Source organism: Fusarium verticillioides, chromosome 1 (assembly GCF_000149555.1).
Source record: "Fusarium verticillioides 7600 chromosome 1, whole genome shotgun sequence".
NCBI lineage: Eukaryota > Fungi > Ascomycota > Sordariomycetes > Hypocreales > Nectriaceae > Fusarium > Fusarium verticillioides.
In genome coordinates this window covers 1171905-1186071 of record NC_031675.1, presented here as the reverse complement: position 1 = coordinate 1186071, position 14167 = coordinate 1171905, and the positions used below count along the sequence as shown (strand labels likewise).

Sequence of the window (14167 nt, the reverse complement as noted above, 5' to 3'; positions counted from 1 at the left end):
ACAGAGTCATCATGTTCCCAGCCTGTTTTGGTTGTACAGACGGTATACCCGTTTTCTGTCTTGTGCCTTGTGTTATGTGTTACTCGTGAGGTCGCAACCCGTCTTTGATCTACAGTAGCATTGACTACCTCTGTATATATGTATATTTTTCATGGTATGTTAAGCTTATCGCATTGGAATTGAAGCGTACCTCGTTTTTACCAATCCTGGTAGGTGTCAAGAAACAAGCATCAGCCGAGGAGACTTACATATATGGCGATCCATGGCTCTAGGGTAGCAGAGCGACCAACCCATGCGTATCCGTAAAACCAACATCCTTGCTTGAGCCAGGATCTCCAACACTCAACAAGTTGACCAATTGTGGACTGATGATGCTTTGACCTGTTTAGACTACCAATCTGGCAATAAACTTCGTTAGATACAGGCTGAGCATCCACAATATGGAGTTTTGCTTGTTTTGATTGACGACCTGGAGAGCTGTGACACTAGATCTGCAAGGGGAGCTGGAGTCTACTTGATACAGAACAGTAAATAAACAACACAACTCAAATTTACTCATGATATTCACTTGTTCATGTATGCAAATATCAATTGAAAGACCACACGTAGAGAAGAACACTTCACAGCGCATAATAGCTGCTTCTGAACCGCATAAAACTGACCATGTTGAACAAATGAGAGACTTTGCAAGGATAAACCAGACAGACATAAAAGCGGATCATCAGCCGCATGTCACCAATCGGGACTAGGCATGGAGGCCGTTGCTGGGCGGTTGCCCGTTGTTTTGTTTACTCCGGCAAATCCAACGCCCCGCCATCGGGTGCCCTGACGCTCACTCGCTCGCTATAGCATCCCATAGGTGCTAGAGTTCATTTTCTTGGGCATAAACTCGTCTTATTGTCTCGTCACAAGAACAAAGTGACGGCATTTGCGCTGCTTGTATTGGGCGCTAGCATCTTACCTATTCTTTGATCCTACAACACCTTGACTTTGGTGTTTTTTTTTTTTTCGCTTTTACACTTTATCTGCTGCACATAATTCAGCTTGTCTTGGATCTTGAAGGATTCCAAGCCGCTACGCCTTGATACAGCATTCCTCTGACGAGACGAAGCCGAGCAACGCTCGAGACAATGCGTTAACGTCACAGACGGAAAATCGATTCACTACGTTCCTGAGCAGAGACTCCAAAGACAAAATCAAGAAAAGACGAGACAAGAGTTTGCGGGCTTGGCCAGCGACTCCCTTCTTAAAAGACTTGAACAATGTCGTCCCGTACTCATTACTTTCAAACTCAACACCAATCTCCAAGCCAATCGCAATCGCAATCGCAACCACAATCTCATCAGCATCTGCGACCTCTCCGCCAGTCGCTTACAATCGACTTCGCCTCCAACTCCAACATCTCGCCCTCTATCCTCAACCGCTTCCCCTCGACAACGTCATCCTCCGCTTCATCGGGCTACTCCCACGCCTCAGACCACAGCCTCAATAGTCAATATACGTCCGCCTCTAGTTCAGCTGGTTACGGAACTACAGTGCATGGCCACAAGCGAGCGCAGAGCGATGTCAGGGCAAGAGCAAAGACTTTTGAAGCTGGGGAAAATATGACCTCAAAGAAAGCCCCCGAAAATATCTATAGCTCAGCTCGGCATTCTCTTCGTCCACTCCCACAGGCTCCAGCATCCACGCCTCCTTCAACGCCTCCCCATGCAGTTCCTCGCCATGATCGCGGTAAGAGCGTCGATATTGGCAAACTGTCAATGGCGCACATTGATGGCCACTCGTCGCCAACAAAAACATCAACCTCACCAATCAAGACGTCGCCAGTAAAAACGTCATCGCCTTCTCGCCCGCTACCGATGCGACCAAATTCTATGCTGCTCACTCGATCCGACTCGTTTCTGCCACCAGAAGCCACCCAAGCTCCTTCATCACCCCATCATTTGCATAGCACGCACATAGCTCGGGATGAGTTGGAAGGACTGGGCAAGTCTTCCACGAGTCAATTAAGGACACTTTCGCGTCTCGTATCGTCTGACTCACCTGAAGACTTTACCATTACCTCACCAGCGCAAGAAGTTGTTGGCTTGCGCGGTCGACGAAGATTGCAACGAGCTGATAGGAGCAATGGCGGCCAAAGCCAGAAGTCCACTGGCTACAGTTGGGAAGGGCGCAACTGGATGGACAAACAGCGCCAGTTCCTTCAAGCCTACGAATACCTTTGCCATATTGGTGAAGCCAAGGAATGGATTGAGGATGTCATCCATAAATCTATACCTCCCATTGTTGAGCTTGAGGAGGCGCTCCGTGACGGTGTCACGCTTGCAGAAGTGGTCGAAGCTCTAAACCCAGATCGGCGTTACCGAATCTTCCAACACCCCAGGCTCCAATATCGACACTCCGACAATATTGCTATATTCTTCCGATACCTTGACGAGGTTGAGCTGCCCGACTTGTTCCGTTTCGAGCTGATTGATCTATACGAGAAAAAGAACATTCCCAAGGTCATCTACTGTATTCACGCTCTGAGTTGGCTTCTATTCCGCAAGGGTATAGTCGACTTCAGGATAGGCAACCTCGTCGGTCAGCTTGAATTCGAACATCATGAACTGGAAGCTATGCAGAAGGGTCTTGATAAGCTCGGCGTTACAATGCCTAGTTTCGGAAATATGAGTGCTGACTTTGGTGTTCCTGAGCCCGAGCCTGAACCAGAAGAGACTGAGGAGGAAAGGATCGAAAGGGAGTTGAGGGAGAACGAAGAGTCCATCGTTGATATGCAAGCACAAATCCGAGGTGCTCTTCTTCGTGTTAAGCTTGGTGAGACTATGCAGACCCTCTGGGATGAGGAGGAGTGGTTAATAGACCTCCAATCTCGCATCCGAGGAGACTTTACACGACAAATTATGGACTATCGACTGCAGATGAAGCGCTTTGCTATCCAACTGCAGAGCTCAGCACGTGGATTCCTGGCACGACGAAGGTTGGATCGACGCGACCAGATCCTGGAAGCGCTCGAGCCCGATATTTTGGAGTTGCAAACCATGATCAGGGCCAACAAGGCTCGAAACCAGGTACGAAATGTGACTGCTCAGCTTGCGAAATGTAGAGGGCCCATCAGGGAGATCCAAGCAATCTCCAGGGGCTTTTTGGCCCGCAAGAACCATGTTGCGCAATACCAAGAGACTAAGAAATCTTCCGGTATTGTCGAGAAGCTGCAAGCAGCAGCCCGTGGAGCTTTGCTAAGAGGCAAAGTCGACCAGGATCTTGAAGAGTTGGAGGCGGAATCCCCAGCGATTGTTGACCTGCAGGCAGCGGCCAGGGCTTTGCTGACTAGAACTCAGGTCAACCGCGAGCAGCAGCATCTACGCTCCTTTGGACCCCAATGGAAGAAGCTACAGGCCTTTGCCCGTGGATTCCGCGCTCGCCAGGACGACATGGCTCTAAGATCTGAGCTCAACAAGCATAGCCCCGCGATTGAGCAGCTCCAGGCTCTTGCTCGCGGACTGTGTGTTCGCCAGAATGATCAGGCACTACGAACTGAACTTGGCCAACACGCCCCAGCAGTAGAACGACTTCAAGCTTTTGCCCGTGGACTCCGCGCTCGCAAAGACGACAAGACATTAAGAGCTGAGCTCAAAAAGCACACGACTGGTGTTGAGCAACTTCAAGCCTTTGTTCGCGCCGCTGCTGTGAGGAGAGATGTTGCCGATACTCTCGATGCTCTTAAGGAGAACGAACCTGCATTCATTGGCCTTCAAGGTCTTATTAGGGCCATGCTTGAGCGCCAAAGAGTTGCAGCCATCCTTGAACAGCTCGAGGAGCAAGAATCTCAGGTCACAGCCCTCCAGGGCAACGTTCGGGGATTCCTGTACCGCCAGCAGCACCAGGCGTTCCTCGACGAGCTTGAATCTCATACCCCTAAGATCATTGATCTCCAGAGCATCCTAAGAGCCATGATGGAGCGTGCTAGAGTTGAGGATATTATGGCTGAATTGGAGCAAGAGGAGGAATGTATCGTTGCCTTCCAGACCGCAGCCCGAGGTTTCATCGTAAGGGCTCGATTTGAGGAGAAGAAGCGTTTCTACAACGAGAACATGCAAAAGGTCATCAAGATCCAGAGTTTTGTCCGTGCCAAGGTTCAAGGCGAGGCTTACAAGAGCTTGACCACTGGAAAGAACCCTCCAGTCAACGCCGTCAAGAACTTTGTCCATCTTCTTAACGACAGCGACTTTGACTTCAACGAAGAAATCGAGTTTGAACGTATCCGCAAGACAGTCGTTCAACAAGTCCGACAGAATGAGATGCTGGAGAACTACATCGATCAACTTGATATTAAGATTGCCCTTCTGGTCAAGAACAAGATTACACTCGACGAAGTCGTGAGGCATCAACACAACTATGGAGGCAACTCAATGCACTTCATCGCCAACAGCTCCATGTCTTCTGCCAACCAGTTTGATCTCAAAGCACTCAACAAGAGCTCGCGCAAGAAGCTCGAATCCTACCAGCAACTCTTCTTCAATTTGCAAACACAGCCACAGTACCTCGCTCGTCTGTTCAAGCGCATTCGTGAGCAAGGAACAGCTGAGAAGGAGTGCAAGCGCATTGAGTTGTTGATGATGAGCCTCTTCGGTTATGCCCAGAAGCGACGAGAGGAGTACTATCTGCTCAAGTTGATCGCTCGATCAATTCGCGAGGAGATCGTCAGTGCGCGAGATGTTCAGGACTTCATCCGCGGCAACTTCTTCTGGTCTAAGCTTCTCAACAACTACACTCGCTCACCAAGAGATCGCAAGTACCTTCGAGATCTTCTTGGTCCTCTCATCAGAGACAACATCGTGGAAGATCCTGCTCTTGATCTTGAGAGTGATCCCATGCAAATCTACCGATCGGCCATCAACAATACTGAGTTGGCCACCGGTCGACCTGATCAAAGGCCACTCGATGTTCCTCGAGAAGTTGCTATTCGCGACCCCGAGACTCGCCGCCTCTTCATCGACCACTTGCGTGATCTTCGAGAGATCTGCGACCAATTCTTCCTCGCCCTTGAGGACTTCCTGCACAAGATGCCTTATGGTCTTCGATTTGTCTGCAACCAGATCTTCGAGAATCTACGACAGCAATTCAAGCGGGAACCCCCAGAGAACCTTCTGCAAGTTGTCTCTAGCTGGCTTTGGCGCTTCTACTTGCAACCAGCAGTTGTTGCTCCTGAGAATGTCGGTGTCATTGAGAAGGCACTGAGCCCTCTACAAAAGCGAAACCTCAGCGAGGTCGCCAAGGTCATCAGCCAAATCGCTTCTGGCCGACCATTCGGCGGTGAGAACGTGTACCTACAACCCCTGAACGCTTTTGTTGCAGAGTCTGTTGAGCGCCTGCACCAAATCACCAGCGACCTGATCGCAGTGCCCGATGCCGAGAGAACATTTGACATTGATGAGTTCAACGACCTTTACGCCAAGAACAAGCCAACATTATACATCAAGATGACCGACGTCTTCTCCATTCACAACCTGGTGGCCGCTGAGCTTCAGACAATGTGCCCCAACCGTGACGACGTCCTGCGGGAAATCATGCACGATCTCGGCAGTGCTAAGAACAACGAGAACGAGATGAACGCTGCGGGCTCTTCAGATATCCACATGTTCTTGACACCCAAGCTCCACGATGTCGACGACCCTGAGGCTGATGTCAAGGCACTCTTTATGGAGACCAAGCGATGCGTGCTGTATATTATTCGTGTGCAGACTGGTGCCAATCTCCTGGAAATTCTCGTCAAGCCTATTTCACCAGAGGATGACCACAAGTGGCGCATGCTCCTTCGCGACGAGTTCTCCGTTGGCAGCAACACTCGTGGAGCCTACTCTGATGCCAACATGATCGACGTAACACGCATGACATACCAGGAGCTCAAGCGCACAGCTCTAGAGAACATCATGCGACTTGAGAAGCTGGGACGCATCACCAAGCACAACTACTACCAGGATGTCCTTAACGCCATTGCACTCGATATTCGAACAAAGAGCCGCAGAAGGGTCCAGCGACAGCGGGAGTTGGAAGGTGTGCGCATGACATTGAGCAACTTGCATGAGAAGGCCAAGTACCTCGAGCAGCAGCGCAAGAGTTACGATGACTACATTGAGTCAGCAATGGCGACCCTTCAGAACAAGAAGGGGTAAGTACCTTTAGTAACGTTACTGTAACACAATGACTAACATTTCAATAGCCGCAAGAAGTTCCTGCTACCCTTCACCAAGCAATACAACCACCAGCGTGAACTGGAACGTAGCGGCCGTGTACCCAAGTTCGGCAGTTACAAGTACAGCGCGCGTGCTCTCTCCGAGAAAGGTGTCTTGGTGTCATGGAGTGGCATCAACGACTTTGAGAAGATCAACATGACTATCTCATGTGACGAAGTAGGTGTCTTCAGCCTTGAGGGTTCGCGAGGACACATCCAGATCCCCGGAGCCAGTGCTCTGGTGCCCATTGAGGACCTCTTGCAGGCTCAGTTCGAGGCGCATCAGTTCATGACTCTGTTCGAGGGCAGTCTCAAACTCAACGTTAATCTGCTGCTGCATCTCCTCTACAAGAAGTTCTATAGAACTCAGTAAGAGGCAGGGCTGTAATCTATACTTCTACCGGCTGGCCCCTGGAGGGATGGTCCGAAACCACTTTATAGGAGGCGATATATGTCAGACGATACCTATGTTTCAAGGAAGAAGGGGGAAAAGACTGGACGAGCATTGCAACTGGCGTGATGGGAAATGGTGTTTGTGTGACAGACAAAGTACTGGTGTTTTTCAGGCTGATTTGTATGGGAGGAGCGTTAGCGCACAGGGTGCATCACTACAATGACGGTAAAATATGGCAACTCATGACGGATTTTAGGGCATTGGAGTGAAGTCGGAAAGGGGATATTGCTTTTTTGTATTCATTCGTCTTATTGTTGCTTCATGGTTGACTGAGCAGAGATGAGCGAGCAGCAAGCAGGCGAAGCTCGATGTGATGGAAGGGTTGAATTGTTAGGATATCAGTTTGATTGGCATAATGCATGAAATGTCATTAAAGTTCATGTTTTATATCTTCTAGGTATTGTAATAACCGCAAACAGTAAATAACGAACTGTATATTCAACGCATCGTTGTTCGCTCCATGTCCTTGTGATCCTAGAGTTGTCAGCACACATCAAGAGAGTTGTCTTCTCGAGGGAAGAGGTTGTCGGCCATCGGCTGTCGGAGAGGCTAAGCCATGATTGGCCAGTTAACAGTAGTTCAACGGAAACTTGCGCAGGAGGAGACAGAGCCAGCCAGGACAACTTTTTGGTGGAGAACAGAGGAAGCTAACAGGGTTCTCCTTGAGTCGAGCCCAACGAGAAAGAGAGGCAATCTTGATAGGCACGTCTCCGGGAGTTTGGCTTGCTGAAACTACTGTAGGCAGCAGATAAACCTGCTAGGGGATAGATGAATGGATCAACGAGGGCGAGGATTCGGCTCGTATCAGGGTCCAGAGGCGTAGCCAGCAGGCTAAGCACAAGAAGGGAAAGGAATGTGCATAGGCCATCAATTTGAGGATGGCTGGCAAATAATGGTCGCGTGAGGCTTGCTCGGTGGTTAGTTCTTTGCCGAGAAGTTAACTAACTAGAAGTAATCTCGAGCCAGGGTTGTCTGTGAGCGGTAAAGAACGGCTTGCTTGGTTGGCGGCCGGTTAGTCAAGACGACAGAAAGATAAGCATGGCTTCGGTCAAGCTTTTGGGAATACATGGGACAAGTGCTACGGTGCATTACTACCAGTCATGGTATTTGGTCAACATCCCTCCCTTGGCACAAGGAGCCAATCGAACATTCATGTTTCCAACATCTTCGGATGGCAGTTGAGAGCCAGGCGCAATCAAGGAGACGAGGTGACTCTGGGCTGGAATCTGCTTATAAGCATATCCTGCTGGTTCCCGTCCTAGACGGAGGTGACATGGACTCGCTCGATACGACCGTGGGGTAGTTTCTCAGGCAGTTTGTTTCAATGACTCGACCATCAATGCATCTGGACAAAATGTGACCAAAAATTCCCAGTTCGCACGCGTGGCAGTTAATGAGTTGTTCTTGTGCTGTGCAACACAACGTTTCGTTTCTCGGCTCTTCGTGGTGGGCTGATAAGATGTGTCCAGCCGACTTGCGGCTCGTGAAGTGAACAACGACTTCAGCCAAATCCTTCATTTCAGACCCTGATAGCTTGAAATAGCTGGGACCAAAAGGATTGCTGCAAACAAGGCCGGAACTTGGTAGAAAAGATGAAACAGATCGAGCCGGGAGACCCGGCGTGTCAATTGAAGGATTTCAAGAACAGGAAATGGTCCGATATTTTCAATGTCGACATCGGGAGTTGGAAAGATGTGATTGTCTCCATATTCGGCAACTCGATACCCAATTCCAATCAATTAACTTTGACAAGATCATAGGTTGCAAGCGCATGGTCCATGATGGCTAAATTGCTAGGAAAGTGGTTGACGGCCCCAGGATTGCACCATCGCAAGCTGACAAGGCGTTATGGCACTAAGGGAAATGCGCTTGGTGTGTCCCAAGTAATGCCTTTGCCGGTGTTGGGCGTATATTCCCATAGCCTCAAAACAACACATGAACTGACAACGAAAACCGGCGTTTCAATACTCGATTGTCTAATATTTGCTGATTGCTCTGCTTTGTTCTCTCATTTCCTGACCTTGTTCTCATTTCTAGCCGAACGTGTGGTCAGACGGACACCATCGCCGGTGGGAGGGAGGAGGAGGAGGATACGAAATGCGTGCGTGTCAGAACGAGCGAGAGCGGACATTTCGGATGCGTACAGACGCAGGACGTGGCGGGCGGCGGAATGGCGAGCTGATGAATGCAACAGGAGGGGATTGTCGTCTTGTGGATCGCGTGAGGGTTGTGAGAATTACCTATACAGTGACTTGACACGGTGGGGAGAGGGGTTAGTTCGCGGGGCCGTACAGTACCGTGTAGGATATCCATGCACCGTATAGACAATTCTTGGAGGTTGAATTTTTCGAGACCTTGGAGGTGAAAGGAAGTGCAGATAAAGGATGCAGGGACCGGCTTATGGCGTAAGAGGGCCAGTGCGTCGTTCAAACCCGAGGACGGTGGTGCTTGAACAACCTTTACACCCGCTAAATCGAGGCCGATTCCTGGAAAGATGGTGGGACGAAGCGCATCCTTATCACTGAGGCTTGCATGCTGCATCGTGGGATTTGCACAAAACGGGGGACGACAGTAGACAAGGGCTTCGACAGGTGCATGTGGGGAAGATGAAGGCGACTGGTAAGACGGCCGGCATGTGCGTGCGTTGAGACTGATGCATCAACAACATCACGACGATGTTATAAGTTGAACGCGCCAAGATGTGGGCGACGGAGATCGTGGTTCATGTGATGAATCGACGCATGGACATTGCTATGACTGTTGATAGACATGGCTTCTGTTTCACGGATGAGGGTCGCACTATGCATCCAATGCCTAGGTATGACTGATAACCATCATGGAATATCATGTTGGAAAGATCTTGTCCTTGCTGCTGCAGGAGGAGCCTAGATGAGGCTGTCGGAGAGCGTTACATACTGATGACTTGTCAATCCAGAGCTATTGAGGGGGTTGCGATGTATGATGTATGATGATGATGCTTCTCGATCATGATGGGATGAATGGAGCAGAAGTGGCTTCGCGGCAGGCGGATGATAAAGCAGAGAGTCTAAAGAGTCTAGAGAGTCCTAGAGAGTCTGAGGCAGAATAGAGAGGTGAGAGAGAGCTCGGGCCGGGGTAAATCTGCACTAGAGTTCCAGCTGTCAATCTCTGTGGGTTCTGGGCTTGGCCAGGGAAGGACTGGGCAAGAATTTGATGAGCCAATCGTGGTTGGGTGCTGGCCGAATCGAGTAGTCGCTTGGAACCCCTGCGCTGCCAAGATTATTCCCTTGTAGTTGCATAAAGTAAAACAGATCCAATGGGATCTTCATTTTTTTGGCTGGCGATGATCAAATGACAACAGACAACTCAACAGGTATTACACGGCATGAATCTAATAGACTTAAGTATTAAGTTTGTGTGAGCCTCAACTTATACACCTAAACAGGGCTTGGGGACCCGATGTGCAACGTTTCTACCCGTATCTTGCGTTCTCAGTCTCACAGACGTGGGATATGCACCATCTGTGTAGTGGCATTGGCTCAAGAATCTTCGTAGACGGTTATCTACATACCGCCGCCGTATCTCAGAAGCGTAAACTGGAATCAAGAAGAAAACGATAGACAAAGCAAGGGTAGGTAGGCCAGTAAATAAGTAAGCATGTGATATGACTCTCATTTCCCATATCTTTCCTAAACACCATCATTTTTGTAAAATGGTGGTGTATTAGCCAGACATTACATTCAATTGTGTCTACGGAGAAACACAATGATACCAAGCGACGGGGTTGACGATGGTGATAACCTAAAAAGGGTATCTGAGAACGAACAATGCATACGTGTTGATCACGATCCTCGTGACTCAATTTGTGTTCATGATAAAAAAAAACAGTCTTGGTCCAAGACGTCGGGTTCGAGGTTGGCCTCAAGAATAAGGTGGACTTTCGGATAATTGCATGTGTTACTGCACCCATGTTCTGGAAGAAAACCTCACACGCCCCCCCTAGACTCATCTACAGATCCTCTTTCTGCATGATGGGAATTCGGACACGGTTTATTGGAATAACCCCTGGCTATTGCTGCTGTTGCTGTTGCCGTAGGAGACACACCCCTAAGGCTAAGCTAAGCTACTGTGGGCCCATACCCAACCAAGCCCACCGCTATGAGCCGCCTCCACATCAATTACCTACCTACCTTACCTGACCGTTCTCTCTTGTTTCTGGCTGATTGCTCTGCCTCTTAAAAGTCAAAAAAGATTGGCAAGATGAGGCGAGACAAGACAAGACAAGACATTGTTCCCACTCCCTTTTCGATTGCAAAACTTGTGGCGTCAATCACCTCACTGGTTGCTATTCCTCTTTTGGCCTCTTGTCATCGGGATATTCACATTAGTTATCTTCTTATTTCCCACCAAATGCTCGCTCGCCCACGGCATTACTCACCCTCGTGTAGATCTACTTATTTCCCCATTCCTCCACTCTAACTGACCCCTGTGAGATGATAAATGCATACGCCGTGTCTGTGTGCCAAGGTGTTGCCTTGCCTCTCTGTACCGTACCGTGCCCTCCGCTCATTGCCCACCTCCTCCTCTAGGCTCTCACTCATCGATCTGAATCATAGCCCTAACAGGGATATCACGAGACTGCTCCCTTGATAGACTAATCTAGTACCTCTCCGCATTCACTTACTCACGAGGCTTCGGGTTACAGCTGGCTAGAAGCATTAAGTCGACTTCCATAACAAACCCTAGTTAAACTCCACCCCTCGACCTACCTCCTGCATATCTCTCTATCTATTTAACCACTCACTCGCACTAACTTTTCACCTTTCTACTCTTCTTCACTAAACTCCCCTCCTTCAATACTTCTTTCTTCAAGCACACATTTCTAGACACCCATCTCCAGTGCTTGAAAGCATCAAACTATCTCAAGAGATTCCCACTAAGATCTTATATTTGACCATCCATTAAATCGAACCAAATAACAATGGCTCCTGATCTGAACTCCCTCCCCCCCTCTAACGGGGAGAGCATGGCTGCTCCTCAACTCACTTCAGAGTCTGAGACACCCAACATCCTCTTTATCATGGCCGATCAACTGGCTGCTCCTCAACTCAAGATGTACAACCCCAACTCTCAGATCAAGACACCAAACCTCGACCGTCTTGCTTCAACTGCTGTTCAGTTCGACTCTGCTTACTGCCCCTCACCACTCTGCGCCCCATCGCGCATGAGTTTGATCAGCGGTCAACTGCCTATGAAGATTGGGGCTTACGACAATGCTGCCCAGATTGGTTCTGATGTGCCAACTTATGCCCACTACCTCCGTTCCAAAGGTTACCATACTGCTCTTGCTGGCAAGATGCACTTCATTGGTGACCAACTTCACGGTTACGAGCAGCGACTTACCAGTGATATCTTCACGGGTGACTTTGGTTGGGCTGTGAACTGGGATGAGCCTGACACCCGCCTTGAGTGGTACCACAACGCCAGCTCCATTCTCCAAGCCGGTCCCTGTGGCCGAAGCAACCAGCTCGACTACGATGAGGAGGTCATGTTCAAGAGCACTCAGTACCTTTGGGATCACGTTCGAGAGGGACCCAAGAAGCGACCTTTCGCATTGACTGTTTCGCTTACTCACCCTCACGACCCTTACACCATCACCAAGAAGTACTGGAACCTGTATGAAGATGTCGATATCGCTCTCCCTGAGGTCAAGATGAACAAGGAAGACCTTGATGCCCACAGTCAACGCCTTCTCAAGGTCTGCGACCTTTGGGACCAAAACTTTTCAGAGGAGCAGATCAAGCGCGCCAAGCGAGCTTACTACGGCTCAGTGAGCTATGTGGACGACTGTATCGGTCGCCTTCTTGAGACACTCGAGGATGCGGGTCTGGCCGAGAATACCATTGTCATCTTTAGCGGCGACCACGGCGACATGCTGGGTGAGCGTGGACTCTGGTATAAGATGAGCTACTTCGAGTCATCTGTTCGAGTTCCCATGCTGATCAACTACCCTAAGCGATTCACTCCCCACCGCGTCACCCAAAACGTTTCAACTCTCGATCTTCTACCAACTATCTGCGACTTGGTTGGAACTAAGCCATCGCCTTACTTGCCAATGGATGGAATCAGCATGCTACCGCATCTCGAAGGCCGCGAAGGTCACGACACTGTTATCGCAGAGTACACTGGCGAGGGTACTGTTCGTCCTATGATGATGATTCGACGAGGTGATTGGAAGTACATCACCTGCCCAGCCGATGAGCCTCAACTTTACAACCTTGCACGCGACCCCAAGGAATTGGACAACCTCGCCCGTTTCAGAAAGATTGCAGCACAGACACCCGAGCAGGAGGAAGCCAGGGAAGTCTTCCACAAGTTCGAGGCCGAGGCCCATGCTCGCTGGGACTTTGACGAAATCACCGAGAAGGTCCTTCTTTCTCAGCGCACACGGCGAGTTGTGTGGGACGCCCTCAAGGAGGGCGAGTTCACTAGCTGGGACTTCAACCCCGATGATGATGGCAGGAAGAAGTAAGTGGATAACCCAAACCCTCCCCACAAGTGATCGTTGCTCCGGAAAGCCACGAAATCACATCATCGCATAGTTTAAGACGTGCTAACGCCATACGCCGCAGGTACATCCGCTCCACCATCCCTCTTGATGATCTGGAACGCCGAGCTCGTTATCCATTTGTTGATGCCAATGGATACGAGAGCAAGGCCGTATCCCATGTTCGCAACAGCTAAATTTCACACCCCAAACACTGATGAGCTATGACCGAGGTATCCTTTGATTCGGCGTTTTTCACTTTAGCAGTTATCCTTGATGTTATTACAACATGGAAGATGTTGGAATTATGACCTCTTTGTTTCGCATCAAGCATAGCCAGCTATGATTTCTTGTATTTAAACTGATTAAAAGCCATAAATTGATTGAATGAAACTATAATGAGCTTAAGAACTTTTATTGCACCTTTCGGCCTACCTGTCTACCAGTCAATCTAATTCTGTAGCCTAGAAGCTTTCAGCAACATCAAGCTGATATCAGGCAAGCAGCTGTTTGTGACGATTATCAATCAGTATCGTTAGGTATTATCAGATCACCATGAGCTGCAAGAAACATCCAGCCAATAACTTGGATATCCAAATCATTCGCAATTCCAACAATATCACAAATGTCATCCTCCTAAACAGCGGAGTGTCGGTTTCCGGGCCCGATGCGGCCGATCGCCCTGTGAGATCGACGTCGTTACGGCGGCATCCACGGAGCTTGTCAGGTAAGCGCAGATTGTGTGATTTTGGCGCTCATGTCGCAACATGGCCCATGACGTTGATGAAATTATCAGAATCTGGGGTGAGTGGAGAGATCTCCGCTTGTTTCAGGGTCTAGGTGTTGTATTAAAAAAAAAGTTCCGTACGGAGTAGGGTGGTGATATAAGGGGAGGCTTTCGTGCCTGAACTGCCAGGCTTGATATTTGAGCTCAGCTTTTGGGGAAGCTCCG

The 14167-nt window shown here is 49.4% G+C and overlaps 3 protein-coding genes across 6 annotated transcripts; 2 read left to right on the top strand and 1 right to left on the bottom strand.

The window, feature by feature from the left end:
- The first annotated feature begins 837 nt into the window (after nt 1-837).
- Nucleotides 838-7135, top strand: FVEG_09577 (IQ domain-containing protein containing GTPase activating protein). 2 transcript variants are annotated; one of them, XM_018898605.1, is made up of 3 exons: nt 904-3071; nt 3342-6172; nt 6224-7135. In XM_018898605.1, exons 1-3 carry the CDS (start codon nt 1263-1265, stop codon nt 6606-6608), a joined length of 5025 nt encoding a protein of 1674 aa, XP_018756518.1. In that variant the 5' UTR covers nt 904-1262; the 3' UTR covers nt 6609-7135. The 2 variants fall into 2 exon arrangements, with proteins under 2 accessions (XP_018756517.1, XP_018756518.1); XM_018898604.1 differs by having other exon boundaries at nt 838-6172.
- Nucleotides 1048-9764, bottom strand: FVEG_16618 (hypothetical protein). Of its 3 annotated transcripts, XM_018905864.1 has the most exons (3): nt 6181-9764; nt 2044-6130; nt 1133-1992 (listed from the first exon to the last, which is right to left on the bottom strand). In XM_018905864.1, exon 1 carries the CDS (start codon nt 9228-9230, stop codon nt 8739-8741), a length of 492 nt encoding a protein of 163 aa, XP_018756521.1. In that variant the 5' UTR covers nt 9231-9764; the 3' UTR covers nt 1133-1992; nt 2044-6130; nt 6181-8738. The 3 variants fall into 3 exon arrangements, with proteins under 3 accessions (XP_018756519.1, XP_018756520.1, XP_018756521.1); XM_018905862.1 differs by having other exon boundaries at nt 1048-6130; XM_018905863.1 differs by having other exon boundaries at nt 1048-6155; nt 6214-9764.
- A 1885-nt stretch (nt 9765-11649) lies between these two features.
- On the top strand, nt 11650-13448 carry FVEG_09578 (choline-sulfatase; the record flags this gene model as incomplete). The annotated part of the gene is made up of 2 exons (XM_018898606.1): nt 11650-13196; nt 13301-13448. The coding sequence occupies 2 exons, from the start codon at nt 11650-11652 to the stop codon at nt 13410-13412; spliced, it is 1659 nt and encodes a 552-aa protein (XP_018756522.1). The 3' UTR covers nt 13413-13448.
- Between the last annotated feature and the right edge of the window lie 719 nt (nt 13449-14167).

Coding starts and splice junctions, on each gene's coding strand:
- FVEG_09577 (XM_018898604.1), top strand. CDS start 1,263: ATGTCGTCCCGTACTCATTACTTTCAAACTCAACACCAATCTCCAAGC. Junction 6,173..6,223: donor ACCCTTCAGAACAAGAAGGG/GTAAGTACCTTT, acceptor ACATTTCAATAG/CCGCAAGAAGTTCCTGCTAC.
- FVEG_16618 (XM_018905862.1), bottom strand. CDS start 9,230: ATGCAGCATGCAAGCCTCAGTGATAAGGATGCGCTTCGTCCCACCATC.